Source organism: Caretta caretta, chromosome 15 (assembly GCF_965140235.1).
Source record: "Caretta caretta isolate rCarCar2 chromosome 15, rCarCar1.hap1, whole genome shotgun sequence".
In the NCBI taxonomy this organism is placed as follows: Eukaryota; Metazoa; Chordata; order Testudines; family Cheloniidae; genus Caretta; species Caretta caretta.
In genome coordinates, this window is record NC_134220.1 from 29,359,231 (window position 1) to 29,385,917 (window position 26,687).

The following is a 26,687-nucleotide window of genomic DNA, read 5'->3' on the forward strand; positions in this document are numbered from 1 at the left end:
CCAGGGAAGAGACTTGCATTTACCTATAGGTTTTGTTTTTGGAACAGTTAGGAAGGATGGAGAAAGGCCAAACCAATTATGCCAAGGCAGACCCGATATCTGGATTCTCAGAAGAGAAGGTTCCTCGAGGAGTTTTGGGCTTTGATTTTCTTGAACAATGCAATGAAATGTCAAATGGACAATTATGGAAATTCAAAATCCTGTAATCTGTGTTTTCACATAGAGTTCAAATTTACAGGTTTCTTCCCAGTTAATAATTGGGTGACCATCATATGTAAAAACCACACAGTATTGTTCTGAACGCTGATCATGGTAATATGTTATCTGACCTGCTGCATCCTGTCTCATACTTCCCTTTATGACCTTCAGTGTCTCACTTAACTACAATAGAGCATGGATATCCCCAAAGGGGGACTTGGCTCCTTGGTGACTTCATCCATCCTGTTGTGCAGTACTGATGGGGCTGTTAAACACCCTCCTCTTCATTCCAATTTGTTTAATTGGCTCCTCCAGATACACTAATGTCATTGCTTAGCCAGGGTTGGATCCTGCAAGTACAGAGTGACCACTACTATCACCGAAGTCAATGGGAGCGGAGGCCTTCAGCAGATTGCAGAATGAGACTTCCAGCGGGTGCTGAGAGCAGAGTGCTGTTACAGGAGACACTTACCTGTCTTTGGAAGCAGAGTGTCACCTGCACGGTCAACTCTTAAGCTGGGGGGAATAGCCTCTCTAGTGGAATTATTTCTGAAGTCAATGAAGCATCAGTACCATAAAAGCTCACCCAATACTTTTCCAAAGAAATTTTATTTGAAGATCAAACAAGTGAAATTTTCTGAATAGAAACCAGGTCTCAGGCTTTTAAATATGCTTTTTTATTAACTTACCATGACAGTGCAGTCCTCAGAACCACTGGCAATGACTTGATCATTATGGGGACTCCAGTCTATGTCAAGCACAGGCCCTGTGTGACCACATACTGTTGGGTATGACTTGTCAATTCTACCTGTCTAAAGAAAGAAAGAGGGAGAGCTGTAATGTGCAGACCAAACCAGGCAACACACAGCATTTCACAGCGTAAAAGAACATTTCCCACACTCTACTCCACCATCTCCTCCAAACAACAATTTCATAGGCCTTAATTTCGTGTGTTTATGACTCTCATGCAGCACTGCCCCAAACTCATCAATATCCTGACAATTTCTGACTTTGAGACATGTACATACACAGACCTGCAGCAAACCTGGGGGCTTTCTTCTCTCAGCAACGTGTCTGCTTTGCCAGCCCAGCTCCAATGGGTGTTACTGGGACATACTTCTGGCAAAAGAAGTTAGACCCTCAAGTTCTCCCGACTGTGTGGGATTATGGAGTGGTGGCACCTGCTTAGTTGTGTCCTCCACATAGCAAGGAGAATATAAAAAGGTTCTTATTTTGCCACCCTAAATTTTTTTTGTGGAGACTGGCAACAGTTACAGATACCCGAGATAAGAGTTATATCAAAGGGGCGTTCTGGACACTGGAACTTCTTCACAGCTTAACTGTTGTCACCTTTCATGAATTTAGTTTTTGTGGAAAACACATGACAGCTGTGCAGAGTGTACCCCTCTATTCCCAGAAAAGAAAAAAGTCACCCATGCAGGCTTCCCATAGATACACCAACCTACCCACCAGGAGACATCTTTGCCTTCTACTGGAAGGAGTTTGTCTACGGTGAGAGTTCTGTCTGCATAGCCCATTCAATCCTTGCCCAAACTGCTGACTGACAAGACCATCAATTAGTGCCATTTGTGATGTGGATCTCTCTGCACTAGGAACTGGACGGGGACCAAGAGAGTGACAAGATTCTCTATAAAAACAATTTCCACACTTATTTGCAACAAAAATTATTCACATTTCTATCAAGAGGTTAGCAAATCTCTAGAGCACTTGCCTAAATCAAGCCAATTGGAAGGATAAATCTTACAAGAAAATTAGCTACTGCCTGGTGTTCATCTGAGTTTGAGAAGACAGAATTCTAGTAATTTATAGTTCTTTCAATTACTCAAATTGTTCACTGGTACTACAATAAAAGGACTCTGGCAGCTTCGACATTGCTCTATTGTCTGATAATCTTTTATTACCTACTATTGGTGCAAAACACTTGAGCTTGCTGTAAGTGAAAATTAAAAAAGGAACATTTTATATTAAGTCATTCGCACGGTTTCTTCTGTTCCTTTTGGTCTTTCACACAAAAACAAGTAAATCAATATTTTTTCAGATAGGGAAATGTGACTAAAAACTGTAAAGATTGGAAGGTTTTAGAGTAGTAGCCGTGTTAGTCTGTATTCGCAAAAAGAACAGGAATACTTGTGGCACCTTAGAGACTAACTAATTTATTTGAGCATGAGCTTTTGTGAGCTACATGAAGTGAGCTGTAGCTCACGAAAGCTTATGCTCAAATAAATTGGAAAGACTGGAAGGAGGATTTGGGCAGGTGCAGTACCTGAAATTGTCTTCAACTCATTCTTTAAAACTGACTAGATTTCAAGCAGACCATGTCCTTTCCTTTTGCAAAGTTATAACCTATAAGAAGGGGTTCAGCGAAGTTCCTGACCGGATTCTAGTTTCTTTACACATAAAGAGCTGCAATCTAATCTCAATTCTACTGTGTGGTGGTTTCCTGACCCTGGGGCGCGAGCTGCCTTCACATGACTGTTAGTAATTCCCATGGAGATGATTATTCAATTCCAAGTTCTCTACATAGAAGGATTTACAAAGGGGCTGGACATTAGCTTTCAAGTACTATTGACATTAAGATGTATTTGTCAAGAATAAAACAAGATGTAGATCTTAAGGGAATACAAGTCAACGCAGTTATAAAAACAAGGCGCAACCATTTCCTAAAAACCTAAATTCAGGCTCAACAAACAATGGTGTCCTTGTCTCAATTCCTCAGTTGCTTCTGAAACCTTTTAAAATTAAAATGTTGAAGACTGAAACAATACAAATAAACCAGAAACTCTCAAATTGAGAGCTAGAATCTACTTATGCCTTTTTGCATGCAACAAGGTAAAACGTATAAACAGGTTACAACGAACTGATGTATGAAGTCACCACATTTTAAAATATCAACTTTTAAAAAAAAAACAGTCTAACATTTCAAGACTGAGCATCTTTTAAAAGACACGCCACAAATTAAATCCAAACTAAAGAGCTAAATCAAAAGGAATAGATGGTCATGTAAGGTACTGTCTGCAAATGTAAATAAATAAATGGCTATTCCTAGATAAGGCTTTTAATTTTCTTAGCAAAAGAGGGGGCTATAATGATTAGTTGCAGACTGAGAAAAGTGAGCACTTGCCAGTCTAGATTTGGGTTTTTAACAATCATTATCAAGATTCTTATTGGGAGAAAAATATCAGTTTGAACAAATGAATTAAACTAGAAAATTTTTCCTGTCTGCATGATCAAGATAAAGCCTGAACACCAAGTCTGCAAGCAAACAGGAGACTGTGTTACAAGCTTATCCTCCTAAATAATTGTACTTCATGCTTCTCATTTTCTAAAATGCAGCTCATTTTAAAACTAGCTATCTTGCAGTACCATTAGCTCAATAAGCTGTTGTACTCTGAAATGACATTAAAAAGGACATGATTGGTCTCCATGTTTATCGTCTATCAGTGACTTGTGAATTAAATGTGCTCCATTTACAAATAAAGATTATTTTTTTATACCCAGCCTTGCAAACCACCTGAGCTCTGAGAATCAAAATGGATTCTTTCTTTTTTGGCTACTGATAGCCACAACAGAACTGGGAGCCAAAATAGGCCACTGATTCCTGCCAAACTCCACCGTCTTCACATTATCAGCTCAGCAACACCTGTGCAAACCCATGGTCTTCAGTGAGGATTAACACATGGAACTGACTGGTTCTGTAACTGGAACCCTGGAAACAATTCTGTTCAGAACGCACAAGGAGGGGAAAATAAATCCATCTTAACCATGCTGCAGCTAAGAGAATGTAACAAATAAATTGTAGCAAAACTCATTCTTGTCACTTAAGTGACTAGATATAACCCAGAACACAGGGGAGCAGCTGTTCTTGGTAAGTGTGATGCCCCACATGGTGACAAGTGATTAAAGAGCTACAGTGAGCCAGGCTGACTCCACCCCTCCAGCCCTGTCAATCATGCAATGGGTGCAAGAGTGTTTAAAAGCAGGAAGTTCAAGTCAGTTGGCAGGCGGCTCTGGAAGAGCATGGACATTAGCTCTACAGCTCCCAAGAGGAATCCCTGAAAACTGCCCTCAAGAAGGGTACTCACCAGTGCCATGCCCCTACAAGGAGGCAGCAGACTCCAGTCTACCAGCCACGCAGGTTAGCCCCAGCAAGCCCCCACTGCATTTGGTACTCCAGCTGTCCCTGGGGGTAGTGAATCTGGGGCTCCACTGAAAGGATGTGGGGAGTGGGAGCCAGCAGCCCCCGTCCCTTTAAAATGCAGACAGACTCTCTGGTATAGTTTAGTATTGATAAGACAGACCACTGTTCATACGGACCGTGGCACCCCATTGACTTTGCAGAGCTTAGCCACCCAGAGGCACCCGTCAGCAACAGTAAGAAAGTGGTATTTTTAGTCTCTTTTCAGAGCAGAGCTGCACTTTAAGTGTTCAAACTGAGAGGAGAAAATAACTGAGTTATACAGTGAAGAGGTCAGTCAAAAGTCTGCAGAAATGTTCCTTTGTTACAGGTGAACAGTCATTTCTCTCTACAATTTATAATGCATACCCCTTTCCTTTACGGAAGCCATCAGGGTGATTATTACTATAGCCGAAACACTTATCACCTCAAGCAGGAGCATAAAGATGGAAAAAGAGGCGACTAGGAAGTAACAAATAAAGGCCATTAGCCACAAACTGGCGGGGAGAAATGTTTATCTATTAACAAGTTTGGAGGAAGATGCTGGGAGAGCTACACGGCAAGTGATGTGCAGTGTATTTATTTACAAAAGTGCAGGTGACCAGCATTCCCCCAGTGCAAGCAAGTGACTGCGTACCATGCCACCCACATACATAACACAGGATCACAGGCTCCACACTACGCAGTTACATTAGACGTTCTAGCAGACACAAAAGGAAACACTTATCTCAGCAGTACAAACGGCCATAGATCACTGATTTTTACATTTAGGGAGAAGACCCTGCTGCTGCCATGAATAACTGAGCCATTACTAGACTGAAAGGGTAATACAGTCACTGACTCTGGCCCACACAGAATGCTCTCCCAAAAGCACAAATAAAAATAACTAAGCAAGACAATGTAAATGGACATAATGGTTGACTGAATGAAATACTGCCCTGGTGTCTAACAGTACGGTAAAGATGAAAGAAGAGGTCTGAACATCTGTGGAGGAGCTACTGAACTGTGGTCAGGGACAAGAACAGCCGGTCTTAAAAAACAGCACACAGGAAACCAGGAGATTCTCCTAAAACCCTAGCGAAAGAGGAAGAGCCGTGCTCACAGACACGTTCTCTTTAGGGTTACATTTTTAAAAATATTTTAGATTTGAAAGGATTACCCTCAAGAACGGAATCAGCAGCGCTGTCAAAAGCCAAAATTCATGTAACCCCTTCAGAGCTAGACCTTCAACACCTCCTTTATAGCTACAAGACACTGGACAGAGGCGGGCAGGTCACAAAAGCTAAGCAGGAACAAACACTGTTACTGCTCGACAGGAGCCTTCTAAAGAAAACTCAGGAACTGCCATATTTTATTTTATTACTCAACACTGAGCCAGTGCCCCAGCATGGTTCAGGGTGGGCAGGAAAGGGGCCACCTTTCAGATGAGAGCCTGACTGAGATTTGGGACCACTGGGCACTATTCACAAGGATAGGGGCTTTAGAACTGATCCAGGCTACCAAGGTTAACCTTGTTAGGAGTCAGTACTTTCCCTCTACTTTCAACTGGATATTGAACCTTGGCTGCATCTCTAAACCAGTTTTGTAAGATTGCTGGTGCAAAATGTTCTTGGCTGCCTCTTCCCTTGGGGGCCCCATTCCAGCAATAGGAGAAACCGAGCTTCGGATGAGTCTACAGCACTCTGGGATCACTTGGGTGGAAAGGGGCATTGAAAGAGTTTGGGGGTTTTGGTTCAGTTTAGTGACATGGGAGTCATCCATTGAAGAATCCCCTTTCTGCTGAACTGCTCTTCTGGAGTGTTCCAAAAATAGAAGAGGGAGACAGCAGGATATTGTATCTAGTGGAGTAAAGTGCAGGCTGGAAGTCAGGAGCTCCCTAGTTCTAATCCCAGCTTTGCCACTTCGTGGGTTTGGAAAATGTCAGTTATTGTTCCTAGTCTCCCCAGCTAGACAATAGGATACTTCCTTTGCGATGTGAAGGTGAATATTTGTACATGCTTTGAAAAAGTAAAGCACTATAGGAAAGCATTACAAACAGGTGAATTAAATATAGGACACTACATTATGAAACATTCACAAAAATGAAAGACCCAAGATGAAGAATCTAGGGACAGTCATTTTGGACTTCGATACTAGAAATGCCACTACAGTTGAGGGATGCCACATTCAAAGTTTTTAAAACTCTTCAAATACATGCAAGACTACATAATAGTGAAGTGTAGTACAAAGTTTGCATCTTCTATGCCAAACTGGTGGGTTTTCATCCTGCCATAATCCTTGCAGGTTTTTTTTAAAATGTAATCTTTTAATTAGTTAAGGATTTACAGTAAGTCTCAAGTGTTGATACACAGCTTAATATTAACTCAGTACAACTACGAGAAATTAAACCCTTTTCATAATCCATTACTATTTAGGATGAGCAATACATCACAGTAAATTTAGGATAGTTCAATGGATGTGGTTTTACATTTAGTACATAATGAAGCCAATCCAGAAAGGCGAATTAAAAGATTAAGATTTTAGCAGGCTGGATGGTTTAGGCTAAGAGATGCATGCTCAATATTCAAGTCCTTTAGCAGGCAGTAGGTTAACTTGACCAAATAAAGTCAACTAGCTGTTTCATGCCTCCAAAAACAAAGTTCCTGAAAGAGATGAGCAAGAAACTTCTGTGATTAAGTCCAGAAGAGATGGATAAGCAGCACAGAAAAATAGCTGCTAAAAGTGACAGTGTTATTAAGTCATTTGAATGTCTTTTACAATTGATTCTCTGCCAGGAAAGGGCAGTTGGTCAGAGGAAACAGTTCATGGATTACAGTAAAAATATGTGCAGAGAACAGCTGCTTCCTCTGATTTTGTGTTGTGCTCAGTAAGATCACAACTGAAAACAGGGAAGCAGCATCAGATTGCACAAGTGAAAGCGATTCCACTATCTGCATGCTGAAGAAGGGGTTTGGAGAAGGAAATCAGATCACAAAGGCTGGGTTTGAAATGCTAATTGACCAGTAACTTTTATACTTCAGAGATGCACTGCTCAGACTGGGACAGGACTTTATTTCTACTCTCCCTACAATAAACTCAGTCTCACAAACCTAGAACTTGTCACTGAAGCTTAATGTGAACTGCTGTGGCCACAGAACACCCATCCATAGCCATGCCAGATGGTCACATAAGAGGCTGTTAGAATGAAAAAAAAAATATGGCAGGATGTAATGAAAGTGTATTGCTCATTCCTGACCATGACAAATGGCTATTAGTCATCCAGCCAACCAACCAAGGCATCCATGGCTAATCCTCAAAATGAGGACTGTTACTCCCAAAAGGCCCACTGTGCTGTGTGTCACAGTGACAAACAAGCTATTGAAGCCTTTAAAGCATTCATAGCTAAATATTGCAGTTGGATTTTCCTTATATCTTCCAGAAATCCATATACAATGCTCTGCTCCAGCTCGGTTGATCGTTCGTTATTTCTACAGCTCCATAGGTGTGCATGGTACTTCAGGTATGTGCTCTGAAGTGCCTAAATCTAAGCTGATATACAGACAAAAGAGGAAGGGAAGAAGGGCTGCAGCAATGGACAGGAATGTTTCTCCCAAACAAATCCACTCTGATCAGTCTGAATGAGATGCAGAGCTTTAAAGCCATGTTATGATTGTGCCCCAGCAGATTTGGTATTAGTGCTCAAGGTACTCTGGAGAGTTTCAGGAGTGTCATCAGCCTAGTGTAGTTTGCAGCAGAAACAAGGTTTATTTCATGCCTGCAGGGAGACTAGAAATGCAGCAGTGGGATGACTTCATTGTTTGTGCCATGTGCTCATAGCTGACCAGAAAAGGAGAGATAGATAAGGGTTGGTTACAATGGACTCTACAACTAAAATAGTTCTGAGGGATGCTTTGCACTGGAAAATGTATGCTAATCCCCAGAATCCTCCACAAAATTAGCTGTAGCGATCAGCTGCTCTCACACACGCTGCCTTTTTAAACAAGACAAACGGCTAGCTCCCTCTGCAGTGAACTGGGTGTTCAGCTTGGCTGTTCCAGTTCAGCTACCGAACATCTGATTGCTACTCCTGCATTCTGGAGAAAAACCCTGCACAACTTTCCAGAATTAAACCTCTCAGCTGTTGTTTAAATTTGCACCCTTCCGCATCCCACCAAAAGGGCTTCAACGGAGTTTAGAAACAAACTCACACAAGAGGAAAAAGTGTTGTCCAGTGATGACAGCAGGGGTCAGAAGAGTTGAGTTCTAAAGCCCATTCTACTGCTACAATGAGACCTTGAAAATTCTTTGAAGTGATCATTGAGTTTATCATCTAGAGTTTGGGCGGAAAAACATTCTTGGACTCAACATAGACCACTGGGCTCTCTCGTACATGGCAATACCATATTGCCCAATCTGTCTGAGCTCTTAACTTGGCTGGAAGCACTATAGGAGAAAGTCATTCGAGCAACCCCATCTAGGTGACCATCAAGTGGTGTTCACATGCTCCAGTGAGAGCCATATCCAATCCAACTTGTCTACTAGGCCAGGCTGGACCAATATAGGGCTGTTAAAAAAGCAGACAAGGAGGGAGCGGGCTGAAAAAACAGGATACGTTTGGACAGATCACAAAAAAAAGTATCAAATTCTAACCAGTTCTGTAAAACTAGTTTTGCATCTGGATTTGCAGTTTGCTTATACCAGAAATTTTAAATGGCTGAAGCACTGGACCAGGATTTTCAAGATTTTACTGTCAACTTCAGCAGCATTGCTATAAATACGTATGAGAGAGGAGGGCAGAGACCGAGAAATCTGATCTGCAGGTGATAATTCCAGGTTGGGCAAGTATCCATGTATTGACTCTCCGCATGCCAGTCCCCCTTCATGCCAACATGCCCATAAACTGTCAGGAGCAGCTCCTTCAGACTACTTCCATTTGTTCCTCAGGCTTTAAGACTCTGAAGTAATCTAACATTGGTCATTGCTTTCGACCTGACTGCTGCCTGAATGCAAGTGAGACAGTCTTGCAGAGTATTTTAAAGTTGCCCAAGTTTCTCCAATAAGTGGATGAAAAAGATGCAAATCTTTAATTCTGGTCTCTTCCCCCTAAAATACAAAGGTGCACAGCTAGACAGAGGTTTAATCAAAAATTAGGGAAGAACCTTCCCCCGGGCTTCAATCTCGCATGCCAAATTTTAACCTAAAAAACCCAGACAGTTTCATGGATAAGTTTAAGTGTTGAGAGCCCCCCAATGGCAACAAAACTTATGTCCTTCCATCACCACTCCATCTAAACAGCTAGAAGGGTTCAGTGAATCTCGGCCAGAGCAGAAACACTTGATTCATTCTCACACTCTCTCTCTCACACACACACACACACACACCCCATGGCTGAATCATGAAACACAGTAACATGTCACTGACAGATTATCAGCATTTCTTGGGTGTGCAAGCACCTTATACATGTTATTTGCAATAGCAGGTTCAGGGTTTCGGTGGAAATGCTGCCAGTTTAGAAACACAGTCATAAAGCGGCAAACACACAAAGGACAAATCTAACAAAAGGTTTTGCCAAATGGGTCTGAGTAAGCCCTCAGTCACATGCACAAACAACAGGCATCATCCCTCTCTCTCAAAGACCTTACTCTACATGATTTCAGCTGTTGGCAGTCTTCTTAGGAGAGATCAGTTTAAGTAAAGAGGAGGAACCTTTTGCCACAGCTTTTTTTCAAAAAGGCAAGCTGCAAAGATTTTGTAAAGAGATATAAAAAATGTATCTCAAATTACTCTGGGGATGTGTGGACTTAACCGTTACAGTACACAGGTGTGTTAAATCCAGATATTTTCAAGTCACTTCCCCCAGTCTATCAGGGAATATAAGAGCTTTCCCCCTTTTACTAGGGCAGAGATCTGTCAGGATTAGGCAGGTATATCCCACACAGCCCAGTTCCTTCAACGATGGATGCTGCTCAGCTTCAATCCTCTGTACAAAGCTAAATAAGTACATTGCACTGCACAGAAAAGGAGGAGGCATGGCCTCTGCCCCAACGTGGTTAAGAGACAAGACCAAGTTCATCGTTCAAAGTTCAATGTTTTATTCAAAGCAGCTGATCACCACACAGCTGCTTAAAATATCCACTACAGATGGTGGTACCTATGAAAGACTGCCAAAAAACCCACAGCAGCAAGTCTCGGAGCCGGGTCAACTGACTTGGGCTCACAGGGCTCAAAATAGCGGTGTAGATGTTCCCACTCAGGCTGGAGCCCAGGCTCTGAGACCCATCCCCCAGGCCAGGTTTCAGAGCGCAGGGCAGAAACATCTACACGGCTATTTTTAGCCCCACAGCCTGAGCCCCATGAGTCTGAGTCAGTTGATCTGGGGTCTGAGACTAGCTACCGGAGGCTTGCACATGTTTTTTGGTTTGGTTTGGGGATTGTTTTTTGCAGTATAGATGTACCCTTAATGAGTTAGGGTCTTTGGTACAGTAATGACTCTGTGGTCTTATGCAATGAGCTGTGAAAGCACTCCTAACGAACACCCAGAAAATTGAACAGCAAGTTAACTAGACAAAATCCCAGCACCCCTCAATTCCATTCACATCAAAGATCTCAATCGGGTGTGAACAGGAGTGTTCCTTCCCCACTTGTCTGCCTTACTGGTTCTTAATTCCATGAATGACAACAAACTGTCCTGCCTTGCTACGCTGGAGAAGTAGCTGTAAATCGGGCCCAACAGTTCGTGCCTAGGAGCAAGCAGGAGCTGAAGTTACTGTATTTGCAGCATGCTCATTTCAGCAGAAGACTTGATGAAGCTCAATAGCGACCCCTTGCAGCAGATTAAGGATAAAAGTGGATTAGGTCAAAAATCTCCGATCCCATGGTGCTCGGGCCATACATGGATTTTGGATAGAGATATCTGGACGACGACAATGCCTGGCTAGATTTCATGGAACAAAGATTAAAAATTAGAGATCAATTCATGGGGATCTTTAGTGACGTTTATCAGAGGTGTCCTCTCCTACACACCCAAAGTGATGTGTTGGGAAGAGAGGCAAAAGAAATGAATGACTAACTCTTAAAAGCAAGGAAGTTCCAAGGTTAAAGACACGGCAGCTACAACATGCTGCACTTTGTTCCTGCAGTCTGCATAGTGGTAAAACCTACAGTATCACATCTCAAGCATCTATGCAACGCAATGGGAAACTAAAGCGTTTGGCTCCATAATTTCCTGGCTATGGCCAGTATAAAATCCGAGTCTTAGTATTATAGTATTATGTAGCTGAATGTGGGTAATTCCATTTGATACTTCTTTTTAAAGACCAAACTATGGTCTAAAACAGGCTGTCTCTCTCTCTAGCACGGGAAATGGTGAATTCCCTACATATGCATGCACCAAAAATTACAAGAAACTCAGACAAAGCATTTCAACAGCAAGCCAGAAAGGAAAGAATCAGCTGCACAAGTCTGACTACTAAACCAGCATCAGGATTTGTTTTGCTGGTAAAACAGCATGAATGGAGACAATCTGTAGGCCTCCGGCCTCCACGCATCTCCACCCACTCACCCAGTAGCTGCCAGAGGGGGCCTCATGACAATCTCCCCCCTCCCCCCAAAACTGGCAGCAAACTCAGGGCTTGCGTGGCTCAGAGACTAAATCACTAGGCACTTCACATCCAGCCAGCTGTTCTAAATAAAAATGGAAAGCGTGGTTTAAAATCTCTTTGCGTCGGTTACACTGTCACTCTGAACTGTGCTAGCAAAGAAACCCAGGCGGGGCACAGAGGGATTACACCAGCAGCCCAGCTCCCACTTGAGGCAGCACCACCATTCACCCCAAAAAGGCATCTGAAGAACAAACGTGGGGTTTTAAAACAACTCAGTGTAATCAGACTGCTAAGCAGAGCTTGCTGCAATTCCGGGCATCAGCCACATCCCTCCCTTCCTCAAAAGGGTAGGGAGAGCCAAGGATCCAGCAGGGATGTGTTAACAGTATTGATCTCCACTCATTTTTCCCAATCCCTGTCCATATTACATTTCAAGAGGCACTGCCAAGAGCTCTTCACGTGTGAAGACTCGCCTACGGATAGGCAGTGGGGCGGGAGGAGGTATTGTTTCATATTCTCTGTGTGTGTATATAAAGTCTGCTGCAGTTTCCACGGTATGCATCCGATGAAGTGAGCTGTAGCTCACGAAAGCTCATGCTCAAATAAATTGGTTAGTCTCTAAGGTGCCACAAGTACTCCTTTTCTTTCTACGGACAGCAGAAACTCACAAAAAAAAAAAAACCAAAACAGGGCAGTCAGTAACCCCTTTGGCAAGTGATCCGATCCAGGAACCTAAGAGTTAACTAGCCCATACACTTGTCTCTGGTACAGTACAGCCCCTATCCCACCATCCTCCAGTCCTAGCCCAACGTGGCCAATCAAAGCAAAGGGTGGAAATTATTCGGGATGTCTGACAGCCCAAAGAGCCGTGATGACCATATATGGTAAAAACCACTGTCAGGCGCCCTGCAGCGCTGCTGCTGTGAGACATATCAGTGAAATGCAGCAGCCGAGGCAGGGCCAAGGAGAAACACAAAGAAGAATAAGCCGCTCATCACTGGGGTGGGGTGGGGGAGGGAAGAGCCATTCATCTGCCAGGGCACAGGCAAAAATCACTCAGTATAATCAAAAATCACCCCCGGGGGGACACTGCGTGGGGCTCTGTGCCCGGACTTTGGGCTCAGTGTGACCAATTTTATTTAAAAATACGGCAAACACATTCGTTGGGAGCAAATATAAAAGCCATTTGCTTGCACCTTATGGTAATGAGACTAGAGCACGCTGGGACTGTGCCAGTCCGTGCCCTAATTATTCAGCACCTGGTGCCTCCTCCATCCCCTTGGCTCACCCCCGCCACCGTCCATTTCACATTTCCAGGTGCCACCACGGAGCAGACAGATTTACAGGAGCCACGAGCCAGAATCAAAAGGGCAGGCGGGCGCTGAACACGCTTCACTAACAGTAGCGTTTTATTTCACTGCAGCGCCTGCCTTTCATCCCGAAGTGCTTCGCGAGCCACATGCACGCAGACCCACTGAAAGGAAGCTGCCTCGGGAGCGGAGGACAGCAAGCAAAGCCTGCTGCACAACTGTGCGGGAGAAGGAATTTTTGGGCAACCCCTTCTCTTGCAAGTTCCGTGGTATCTTCGTACAGAGGGCCATAGCTTTTAAAGTCTGTGCATGGTACTTAGTTGTTCCTCCCCGGAAGGATGAAGGGCTGGCCCTGCTGGGATTTGAATAGGTGGTTTCAGGAAGTCTAGATGTATTTAAAATCATTAAGTCATCCCCCCATGCTGCTAAAACAGTTCAAGAGGATGCATCTATCTCCCACCTACGGCACAAGACATGCTATTGGTATTGCCTAACCAGCCGGGACCTTAATACTAGTGGGAGAATACGATGTAGCCTCCACGAGGAAGGGTGGGAGGCAGTTCAAATCTCTGTGTGTCCCCAGTGCGACACTTTCACTTTGAACCCAAGAGCAACCATGAAACAGGTTTGGTTGGAAAGCTCCTAAGACTTCTTTAGAAAGGTGTGCTGTGTGAAGATGATTCAAGTTCTGGGTGGGGACTAGCCACCAGTGGCATTAGGGCTCAGCTCCTGAGTGTCTCCCTACAGGAAGCTCCCACAGAAGGGGCCAAAAACAACTTCTGAAGTTCTACAGAAGCAGGTGAGGAATCCATCCTGGCCATCACAGAGGACTCTAGACAAGGGATGAGAGTGTGGGGGAGTCATGCAGGGATGGAGATGTATACTTGATCAGGGAGCCCCTCATATGGCAGCATGTAGACAGCCTAGAGGATCTGGTTCACTGATCCTCCCATTCCCCCCACAGTGAAAGGCATGTCACTATTCCATGTAGGCTACTTCAACTATTGACCCTTCTTCATGCTCCCACTTGTGGTATGGCTAGGTGCTAGGATCTGGTTTTGGCCCTGAATGCATTAAATGTGCACTACGCAAACAAAACTGCTGCAAGTCAAGCATCTGATAGGATACTCTGCTTGCAGAGTATCAATTATAAAGGTTTTAAACTCATAAGCAATTTTAGATTTGTTTACCGAAGTGCTTTAACCAAAAATTTGAGAGTGTAGTGTATTTAGGTAATTAATTTGTATATATTCCACACACAGCTTTGCACATCTCTTTCACATGCAAAGAACAGCAGAAAAATCTCTGAAGAACTTGCCAAACCAGTGACACGATCCTAAAGAGCTGCAGGGCAGGCATTTTGGTTTAGCTGTGCTGGTGGTGATCTTCAAACACACATACAATCCACTCCAGAAAACTCTCTCTCATGGTGACAGAATAACTAAGGGTATCAGAGCTGAACTGGGAGTTTGAACATATTGTTTTCGGCGGACCCATTCTCAACCCCCGACTGGGCAAGAACGCATTGAAGCCAGGTAGAAAGACCACCATACTGGCTGCAGCCATCATGCTCCAGAGTTTAGAGAGGCTGGTGTAAGCAGAAGGGTCCCCTTTGAATGTAGAAGGCTGCAAATATGCTGAATCTGAGCCTCTGGGTGCTTTCCGAATTGTGTTGGCGTAGCTGTTCTCTCCCAGCATGGCCTAGATGAGTCAGCTTGGCATCAGCAATGTGGGCCTTCTATACACAAGAAGATGGGGGAGGCATGTTTGCTCCAAGCTAGTCAGATGTTCCACGGGTGCTGGGGCTCAAAACCTGTTTGCTCCTGAACCAGACAGGCTTCCGCAGAGTCAGAGAAAAACAATGTTCCATGGCAGAAGCCACAAATCAAAGATTGTGTTTTTACACAAGCTTTGCTTATCAACTGACAGCAACAACAAGTAGAGATGCTGGGAAGAAGAAATAAATGTTTCACTTCCTTTTAAAAGGAGGGGTATTCTAGGGCATGACAGATGCCTTGATAAAAAAAGGCCTTGATAATGTTTAACAATTGATAAATCAGCCATCACCTCAACATTTACCATTCTTTAACCTTTGCACTTTAAATTATGTCAAATGTCCATGTAAGACTGTGGACAGCCACTTGAATAGAACCAAAAACTGTTAACACAAAAAACTTTATTGAAAACGTAAAGGAAAAGACAAATTTGAGAAAATAAGCTGTTTACTTTCAAGATTATACAGACCTTTTGTAACATGAGTTTGCTCTAACCCTGCATAATAGGTTAAGCCACATTAAAAGTACTTTGCAGAGACCCACACGCTAAGTGAGGAATTTGATAGTTACGTTGCAATTAAGCGGAGAAGGAGGTTCTCTCCCTACTGACTCTGGCAGCTCCCTGGTCTCTCAGGATTGCACAGAGTGTAGTTTTCTGGAAATCATCAAAAAAACAAAAAATTTAAATTTAAATCAGTCCTTTTGAAAGTGAACATGACGGCAAGGATGTTAGTGGAAGCCATTTGCGGACAGCTCAGTGAAAACTTCTGCTCAGTGAATGGTGGCAATCAGAAAATAAAACGCTCTGATGTTTAAGGAATGGAAGAGAATAGTAAAAATATTATAATGTGAATATATAAATCAATGGTATGAGACACTTCATGTGAACACTGTGCTTAATTCTGGTCACCCTATCTCAAAAGATATAGCTGAAGTAGGAGTGCTCCAGTGACGGGCAATAAAAAGATTCGAAGCCAGAACAGACTTTGATAAGAAAGGACTGAAGACACTGGAAGTGTTTAGCTGAAACAGGAGAAGTGCAAGAGCAGTCATGATGAAAGGAATATAAAATAATGAGTTACAAACAAGTAAAAAACAACACTCCTAAAACAAGAACAAGGGAACATGCCATGAAATTGAAAGAAATTTTGACGCGTAAGGAAATACTTATGCAACACAATTAACTTATGGAACACACTGCCTCAAGATATCACTGAGCGTAGTGGGGGGGTGACCCTGAAAAGTTTGGGGACCACTGGCTTAGTGGCGCTTATATCTCACTGCTTGGGTTAGGAAGATACTTCTTGCCTGGTATGTCATTCCCCAGTCAAGCAGAGGAATACACCAGGTTCAGTTAAGTGTCAGATGGGATACTTGACTAGATGGACCACTTGTCTGAGCTGGTAAGACCAGGCCTATGCTCCCAACTAATGTTTCCATGAAGCCAGAGTTACAGTTTTGGAGAGGTTTCAGAGTAGCAGCCGTGTTAGTCTGTATTCGCAAAAAGAAAAGGAGTACTTGTGGCACCTTAGAGACTAACAAATTTATTTGAGCATAAGCTTTCATGAGCTACAGCTCACTTAGAGATCCCACATACACACTTTTGCAGACTGGGCTATTCTTTTTTCTGTTTCCCCCCAATCATCCTGGACCAATGTATTCTCTTGTTTTGTCATAATCTTAGCCCTCTTCCAAAATGAAAGTCCTCTTTTGAAGAGAAACTAGTGCTGTGAAACAAGAGTCAATGGTGATGTATTCAGGGTTTTAGGGTTTGTTTGTTTTTTTTTAAATAGATAGCACATGAAGTGATCAAGCTGATAATTTCAGTTACAAATCCTTTAAATGAGTTTATGAAAGACTTACCAACTGACTGTGATAAAAGTCAATCAAAAGGGGAGCTTTGAATAATTCTTTCCAGCACAGAAAACAAAGGTATTTTGTGACCCACTGCAGAGATAGCCTCAGTCCTTACACACAATCACCCCAAGGTATGTCTACACTACAGCCTATGTCGGCAAAACTTATGTCACTCAGAGGGGTAAATATTCCACCCCGCTGAGCGGCATAAGTTACACGAATAAATGCTTGTGTGTACAGTCCTATGTTGGTGGGAGAGCTGCTTCTGCCGCTCGCGGAGGTGCTTTTCATGCCAATGGGAGAGCTCTCTCCCATCGGCATAGAGCGTCTTCACCGGATGCGCTGCAGCGGCAGAGCTGCAGCACTTTACATATAGACATACCCTTATTTTCATTTGATATATCCACGAGACACCACCCTACTGCTTTATACGTTCTCATGCCATAGTTGCAAAGGCTGTCATGAAGCCTCCCAGCACTGATCTCTTCCAACCTTCTCTCCCCACGTCCTTCCATCTAAGCACTTATCCTGCATTCTGTATTTGCCTTTGGGACAATAGGTTTTGTAAAGTGAGTGCATATATTTATGAGGTTACAGAAATAAGTCTAATGAAGAAGTAGGGAACCAGAGGTGGTCGTATAATACAGCTTCCCTGTATGGCTATTTATCAGTTATAGCTGCCTCTTGCTTGTACAGAATCTTAAAATATCTCTGTCAGAGATATGTGGAATGTCTCCCCCCATCATACTCCAGCTGCTGAAGATAACAGGGCTCTCGCCGAAGTGCAGTAGCAGTCTGCACAGGGAATCATTCATGTGATCTCAGAGAATGGCTGGAGATGTGGCAGGAGCGGTTATCTCACTTGGGTTATTCTGGTATTATACCAGCACTGAACAGGTAGAGCCTAGAGTGAAAGACTACCCTAAAGAGCCAAACAGTAGCTTGAACAGGAGGTGGTCATCTGATTCTTCGGGTACATCTATACATGGATTTAAAAACAAACAGCGACTAGCCTGGGTCAACTGATTTGGGCTCGCAACGCTCGGGCTCTGGACTGAACAAATGTTATGTAGATGTTCAGGCTCGGGCTGGAACCTGAGCTGTGGAACCCTGCAAGGGTGAAAGGTCCCAGAGCTTGAGCTCCAGCCCAAGTCTGATTGCCTACAAAGCAATTTTTATCCCCGCAGCCCAACTCACCTCACCCGGGCCAGCCATGGCCATGCTGCAGGTCTTTTATGCCTGTGCAGACATATACTCAAAGACCTCATGGCAACAGGGTCTTTGAAGACTGAAAAAGGAGGCTGTCTGATTCTTATACTTTATTTTGCCACCTAGCTGTTGCTTGTCAAATGCAGAAAGTAATTAATGCAATACTGCACTGAGACCTAGGAGATACCTGGGTATCTTAGAAAGCTAAATTCCTGATGGTAAAAGAATGGACCATCACTATAGTAAACAGAATTTCTTTGTGGTAGCACATCATTCTAATCATGCACTTTTTTCATACAGAGCTGGTCCAAATTAGTCAAGCAAACCATTTTTATTTACTGTGTTTCATTTAAAGGAAGCATTGGAATGATTACTGAGGCATGCAAGACTCCATCTAATGGCATCAGAAACTGGCATTTGTCATTCCAAAAAACAGCTCTGAAGTAAGACTTCCCAGGCTCAGTCTGGTTCATAAATCATGTTGAGATGATAGCTTCACTCTACAGAGGCAATAACGAGAAACTTTCAAAAGCACCTACCTTGTGCAAGGGCAGCACCAGGAACGCTCCACCACCACTAGCTTCTATGATTATTGCAACAAATTTGGGGTTTACTACACAAAAGGAACTATCCCAGGTAACACGGGAAACCCGGATGTCGTCATAACACTGGTCATTTTTCACTGCTTGCCCAAACACATGCCGAAATTTGCTCTGTCGTACCACTCGCCTCATTGTGTCTGCGGAGAAAGAGAACAGGAGTTTCAGAAAAACTTGGCCAGTTAAGTGCATGTTGTCTGGTCTGTTTTTCTAGAACCCACCTGCCTACATACGCTAGCGAACTCAAAGAGTCAGACAAGTACCCGGTATTGCAGGAGATGCAGCAGCTTTCATTCATTACTCCTACGCATACAGATGCCCAGTTTCAGATCCTGACCACTCTACAGTTCAAATAGGGCTCGTAACAACTGGTTTTAAAGGGTAAGTTCTATTTTTTTTTAAATAAGACTTCAGAATTACACTGACTTGTACCAAGCATAACAGAATTAGATTTTTTTAAACCAATATTGTATTTTACAACAAAAATGGTAAGACTAATTTTCCACAAAGAATGGCATTTTCCCTATTGTGATTTTTTTTTCCTTTTATTCCAGTAAAAAAGCACCCAACTCAATGGATTTTTAAGGTAAGTTTCTACATAATTAAAAATCATTTGGGGGCACGGGATGAGAAATGTATTTTGTTTTTTGATTACTTTATTTACTTTCCAGGAGAGTAGATAAAACTCTCAGAAACAGGTACTTCTGTGAAATGGTTTCACAAGCTAGCTAGCTTACTTTATACTAACTCAAAAATCTCATTGAAAATAAATTTCTTTCCTAAGCAGGGAGAAGGGAAGCAAGCTAATGACTTGAATTAACTACTCTGAAATCTTGAATTAACTTTGTTAGCTTGTTTGCATTGCTCCTCCTCTGCCTAAGAAACTAATTGTCTTGAGTTAGAATAGAGGGAAGTTGACTGGCATGGAAAATTCCAGCCCCCTGCCTCTGCATAGACCGCAGGGGGGTAACACTCCATAGGAACACTGGGTCTCAAGGGGAGTGAGTGGCAGTATATTTTCCATTAGCATCTCCAGCTTCCAGATTGATCCCTTCTGAAACTTACCAAAAAACATCAAAGGAGTCCTCCCATCGTAGGAGATTTTCTCCTCCACAATTTATCAGTTCATAGGTAAGTGAGGAACCTCCACGTACCTTCTTGCCTTTAGAGATGTGAAAAGGACTTCTGCAATGCCCAATCTCTGAGCAACAGAAATCAGAGTCTTGCTCTAAGTTTGCCTCTCCATAAGTCCATGGTTACACACCAGGATTGGGAAAATGCTGCTCCAGTTCACAAAGCTACTTGTTAAGGAAATACTGGTTCTGATTATTCCTGCAGTGAAGTGGTAAACTGAAATGCTTTTTCACACCACACAGTGGGTGTACTTATGTGTGCATAGTCTGCCTGCAAGCAAAAATTGTGAAAGGTTACTCAAAACACATCCCATTTTTACTTCCAGAACTCTGCACGCAAGTACACTGCAAGACAGGCTTAAGAACTGCTTATTTGTAAAAAAGTCTGGGAGCTAAAAAGTTAATGGTCTGTACATCTGGAGTAAAGCTCTCACCAGAATTGGCCAAGTAGTTGTACAATTAAAAGAACATTTATATCACTCTTAATAGAAAACTCAATTACTCAGTGAAGTACCTCAAGTTTCCACATAAATATGAGAAATTCTCTGCAATTTGTCTCTTTCCTGCAAAATCCCCATGCCTGGGGTGACAACGTCAAACACTGAGCACCAGAACTCAGAGCAGGACATCTGCACAGCAGACTTGCCCCAAATCTAAAAATCTACAGATTAAGCAGACCATACATTTAAAGTGAAATGGTAGCACTGGTTAAATCTGCTGGACTGACCGCACTGGAGAACGAAGCCACTGGTTCACAGAGACACACCCCATGCAGCAAAGCCAAAGCAGCGAGCAGAAGCTTCTACTAAATGCCACACATTGCCAGAATAAGGCAGGAGCTCGCCTCCATGCCCAGGCACTCATGGGTTTCCTTTCAGATATGGATAATACATGTCCCAGTAACGGTGGTGATTTCTGCAATGTGGATCTCCGTCTATCTAGGAATAGGATAGAGACCACGAACGGCTTTCACACAGGCCAAACAGCTGTCGGATGGTAATGACTTGCAGCCACTGATGACCTTAACTGAGTTCAGACCAGCGACCTAGAGGCAAAAAGCTCTCGAAATTATTCCAAGTCTCTTGACCTATCCAGTCCAGACTTTTTTTTTTTTTAAAAAGTATTTCTCATTAGTATTAGTTTTATTGTACTAGCATCAAGCAGCTATTCAATCTATCAAGAACATAATGAAATTGCCCAAATAGTTAGCCTTGCCCTCACTCTGAAGAAAACTAAGGATGACCAGACAGATTTACAGCTCAGCTTCCTAGAGTCTCTTCTCCATCAGATAACATAACCCAAACCACTAGATCGTGGATAGATTCACCCATTTTCAGGTCTCTCCAATTCACCCAGGAAACCTAAGTGATTGTTTAAGACAGCACACAATCTCACCTATGCATCTACAGGAGGGGGAGGGCTATTTTCATCCGGGCTTCACTAAATTTCCCACAATAAATTAGCTGGTTTTGAACGACAGAAGTGCCACAATTAGCACTTTATTACAAATGCCTGTAGCTTAAAAGAAAAGCAGCTGTTTTAAAAATAAAATTTTATGAACAACTGGTGAATTTGAGATCTAGAGAAAGGCAGCACTGCAGAAAAAGTAAGGATGGTATTATTAGATGGGGTTATGCCTCCTCAACACTTACGAAGTGAATAACTGAAAATTAACAAGCTAATATCCAAACGTTTGTTAAAATATGCAGTATGTGTAGCAAAAAGTCTAAGGGGCCTTATCCCAAGCTCCACACACCTCTGACATAAGTTGCGCAATCAGAATGAAAAACCCAAGTGACCCACAAACACGAATAACTTTTTTACACACACAAGCCATAGCAGCACCATGACAGAAAACGTTCAGATCTGTGCAGCAGCCGCAATGGAACCGCTGAAGCCTGACATATAGAATAGTTTTCATCCAGCAGGAGTCCAGAGCACATTAGAAACAAACTAATATACGAACTGGCAGATCCCCTATCACTGAAACACACTCATCTGTGCGATGAAATACCACAGCTACTCTGCCAACAATGCTGCAGTTTTTTCAGAGAGGAAGGGAAAAGCAAGCTGTCCCAAGCTGAATTGGCAGGGGGAGATACGCTAAATAGACCTGTATGTAATAATTTAAGGTTGGATTCTGCCAAGACAACAGGAAGGCAAGCCTACTGTTTGAGAAGTGGCATGGGAATTTTAATGACCCCAAACAGGAAGGAGTGTTCAGAGCAGGTGACTGAGTCAGGAGACCCTGGTTCCATTCCCAGTTTTGCCACAGACTCACTGTGTGATCTCAAGCAAATCACTTATACCGTCTGTGCCAAAACGCACCTGTCGTAAGCATTTCCAGCTGCTGGAATGAATGCCCCCAGGAAGGGCCAAGGATTGTACAAGTAAGTTGTCTGGGTCTCAGTTAAGATGAGTCATGTAAAAAATTCAGTATCTCACCTAACTAGTAATTCACATTATTAAATCTTTTAGATCTGATCAACAGCACTTCTAAAAAGACCCTTATCTGGTACTGTGGTAGAGCCTTAGTCATGGCCCAGAACTCCACTGTGCTAGGAGCTGTACAAACATAGGGCGTTTCAGTACAAAAAGTTACCTTTAGGAGGCCATGTCATCATTCCAATCAGCAGTTAACTGCACAATGCCAGCAACTTGGAGAGATGCACAATTAAGACACCGGCTTTTACCCTGGCTTATTTATGTTACACCTTAAAAACAGACAATACCTCAAAATAGGTAAAATGTTCAACAAGAGTATTACTGCCCCCAAAATCTTCTTCTCCAAACATGAGAGCTCAATATCTTCATTTCTTTTTTCCCTTTGCTATTATTCAACACTTAAACTGACACTGACTTGCTGTAAAACATTCTGGTATACAATTTATATGAAAGATATGATAAGTATTGCTAATTCTCACAATTTTACAGTAAGTCTCTCAATGTGTATTTTTAAGCCTCAGCTCCTGGAGTCCTGTGATTACGTTACGATTACAGCTTTCCAATTACCCCTGCCCCCAGACTTTCTAACCCTCATGATTGCACAGAAAAGCCTCAAAACATGAATTCTAGGGACTCAGAAACCAGAAGGTAACTATAAAACTCCCCAGATTTATTTTTATAAGTATCATTGTTTTTAAGCCAATCTCATGATTTTGAAATGCTTGGGGTTGGCAATACTGCAGCTTTCCAGATTTTTATAACCCTCTGCTCTAATTTTGATGAAACTTTCTTCTCTCAACAGTCACTCGCTTCACATCTTGCCAGGACACACAGGTATTGCACTTAGGAATTAGCCAAACCCATTGATGGGGAGAAGATAGAGGGTTGCTCTCAAACACCATGTGTTGCAATAACTAGACCCAACCGGAACTGTGCACACTCAGCTCAACTATTTCTCACCCGATAACACATCTCACAGGTACAATGCTCTGCAGCAAAGTTTTACTTGCTCATTTACATGGGGTGAGTAATTTCTTCTGATGAGCAACTAAAATATTAGTCATCCAGGTAAGACAGGCGAGCAGGGCAGGCTTTGTATATGTTTTCAGGAAGACACTGCAATACTGTTCATTGTTTAGCATTCTTCCCACTCCACAGTGGGTCAAAACATTAAAAATCTTGTTTTAGAAAAGTAAAGCCAGTACTTAAAATCTATGTTCCTGCAAGTAACCCCAAATTGCCCAATCTCAGCACACCATATACAGGAATTTTTCAATTTGTTGTCTTTAATACTGGGAACAGGGACATGCTAGTAAAATGTAAGATTTACTGTGTATACAGCTTGCACAAAAATTTCACCTGGTTCACAACGAGACCCCACCAAAAAAAGTCAAGTTCTCCAGCTTACAAATCCGATGCCCTTAATTCTACTATTCTTCCCTGACCAACTGCTGAAAAATTCCCTTCTCCCCAGTCCCCAGGGTGAATTTCCCTCATTTTAGTCATCTTTAGAAGTTAGCCTCATTTAAGATCTTTCTGCTCAAGAAGCACACCTTTGCCACCCTTTCCCTCAATCCAAAATGCCCTGTTCTCAATGGGAACCTCTCTATGATGAGCCTACGCTGAACAGGCTCCCTTTGCTATGGAAATGAGGGCTTAGTGAGTGATTCTCAGCTTTGGATCACAGCCATTTCGATCTGGTTCTTTTCCCGGGGGGGGGGGGGGGGGGGGGGGGGCGCGAGAGACATGCAGGCTCTAGTTATAAAGAGCAGTGACTATGGATCCTTCAATGCACCAAGGAAAGCGATCAGGTAAAAAATATAAGTAGGGTTAGCTTGGTCCTGGAAAGCCAATGAAGAGCTCTCTTTCCCTGCAATTCCAGCCTGAAGAGGGTTTAGTATCCTAATTAATTTCCCAATAGTCAAGTGCAGCAAAGGATCCCCTCCCCCACCATCTAAAAAATGACAGCTGAAGCCTGACTGCCACTGGTTCTCTTCCCAGGGTTAGTTCAGAGTCAAACAAGGCAGACTGCAGGAACAGAAGGCAACCCTTAGGGAAAAAAGTTACTCTGTCTAGCAAAGTGGATAGGCTTTTCACCTCTGCAATTATTAGATAAACCCTGATGTGCACCTGAAGCCATTCGCCATTTTAAAAGATGATTCAGCCCTTTATTAAATAAGCAAAACATAGTAGGACCTGGCTAATTCAGGCTAACGACCAGGGAGCCTGGGTGAATTACTTAGGCAGGGTAGCACATCACGAAATGTCCTTTGTTCACTTGCTTGGCTAACTGCAGTTTTACCTACCAACGCTATTTCAGTAAGGATATTGTAGTGTCTCCTAAGAGCGAGAACGTCAGAGACGACTCATTACAGCACTGTTCATTTTAAATCTTTGCTGAGAAGTGGGGAGAGGATATCAGGGCATGTGTGCTAAATATTGGATATTTGTCTCAGCAAAGTATACAAATTAGGAGGGTTAAAGACACCACTCCTACTTGGAAGTGTTTTAATATTGCTAGCGTTACAACCCTCAGCAAAATGAAAATGGAAGCTTTATATACCCTTCCAAGAGGGTATCGATGGAAGTGCTGACAGACCTCTAGCTATACATGGAGCTCCCATTCAATGCTTTATAATGCAGAGCGTCTTACAACTCATGTTGTACGGGGCGCATCTGGATAAACACCCTTCAGCTTTCTAATGCTGAGAGACTTGTGGCCAAACTCTACCTTTGGCTACATCCATCCAAACCTGACTGATTGCAGAAGCCATTGTACAGGCCCAGAGTACTAGGCATAGAATACTAGGCACCTTGCAACAGTGTTCAAGTGGACCTTAGAAATCAATTGGATGTTTAAGAACAGGTCAGACGAACACCTGCCAGGAATGGTCTAGGTATACCTGGTCCTGCCTCAGCATGGCAGGGCTGAACTAGGGGAACTCTCAAGGCCTTCCCAGCCTCAGACCTACATTTCTAAGATTCTAGGAGTTGACACTGCACGCCTGCACAGTACCATTCATTCAATTTCCTTCTGATCTTCCATCATGAAGAGTCACAAAAATTACCCTGGATTTGCCCATCATCCTGTTTATAAAGGACTTATCTGTCTAAAAAGTCCAGATATAGTTCTGTGGGTTGCAGGGTTTTCAGCCTGCTTATGTGAGAGGAAACACATCCTGCTAGGGAACAGCTTACAGGAAAACCCCCTGCGAATGACAAAATCCTGTTCAACCCACATGGATGTGATCCTTTGGGAGGGCCAGACACTCAAAAGAAATGGCTGGTTTAAAACATTAATTCAGCCAGAGGCCATTTTCAGTAAAAACAATTTACACGCCAACCTTACGGAAAGAGCTTCTTTGCAGAATCTCCTTATAAAAAGTTGGTACCTTTGATGTGAAAGGAGGGTGTTTTTCCTTCCAGACAAGATTCCCAGAAAGATAAGGAAAACTACATATTTTATGGTAGCCCCCCACAAAGGCTTCGTTCAGGACTGGAACTCTGTTGTGCTGGAAACTGCAGAGAGCTAGACGTGGTCTTTGACCCAAACAGTTTACAATCTAGCAATGAGCAACATATGAACAGTGGAAGTGGTGAGATAATCAAATATGTTATAAGCACGGCTGGCAGCACTGCTTACTACTCAGGGTGCCCAATACAGTCCCTTATAAGGCCCTGTTTTCAGTTGCTTACAACTTTGCCGGATTTTAACCATTCAATCTGAAGTTTTTCCAGCCTAGGTGTCTGCCTCAGGCTGAATTTGTTCGGACAACTTCAGCCAAAATGGTTCAGCCATTTCCAAGAATGAGGCTAGGGAAAGATAGGTCCTGTCCATGTTAACCCCCCCCCCCCCCCCCCGGCTTTAGAGCATGGATGTAAAATCTGGCAAGAGGGGTAGGGCGGTCTGTGTGTCATGGATACGTCTTTTGTTATTCCCATGAAAATCCACCCACATTTGGCCAAGTTATAAGCCTTTGAAAAACTGTACTTTGCACATGCTCAGTAGAGACTCACTAGACCACAGATAAAATCTCTGAAGATTCCATCTGTACTAAGCATGTTTCAGCCCGGGGCTCCAGTGAGCTGAGCAGGACTCTCCCTGCAATGACAGGCCCAGGCAGTAAGATCAGAGTGCCTGTCTCTCCTGGACTCTCAATGGAGGATGCTGTAGAATTGATATGCAGACACAAAATATGGGGTTGGGGTTTTTTTTGGGGGGGAGGGGGGCTGAGCGGTGATGTGGGGGAAAAATGGGACTGGCTGGGCAAGAAGACTAGGGCTGGGAACCAGTGGGATGGGGGAGGAGATCTGATGAGCAGCCAGAGTGCAAGGGGACAACTGGTGCTGGCAGGGCAAAGAGACTGGCACAAGGAGCCAGGGAAG

At 43.1% G+C, this 26,687-nt stretch overlaps 1 protein-coding gene across 3 annotated transcripts in view; it reads right to left on the reverse strand.

Annotated features, from left to right (window-relative positions):
* CORO1C (coronin 1C) overlaps positions 1-26,687 on the reverse strand; it is an 82,201-nt gene that overhangs the window by 29,390 nt on the left and 26,124 nt on the right. For 2 of the 3 annotated variants that reach the window (XM_048821568.2, XM_048821569.2), the window contains 2 exons: positions 18,664-18,863; positions 888-1,010 (listed from right to left, as the gene is read on the reverse strand). In XM_048821568.2, the coding sequence (XP_048677525.1) occupies positions 888-1,010; positions 18,664-18,858 (318 nt within the window). In that variant the 5' untranslated portion in view covers positions 18,859-18,863. The remainder of the gene's footprint in view (positions 1-887; positions 1,011-18,663; positions 18,864-26,687) is intronic. The other variant, XM_048821571.2, reaches the window with a different exon arrangement.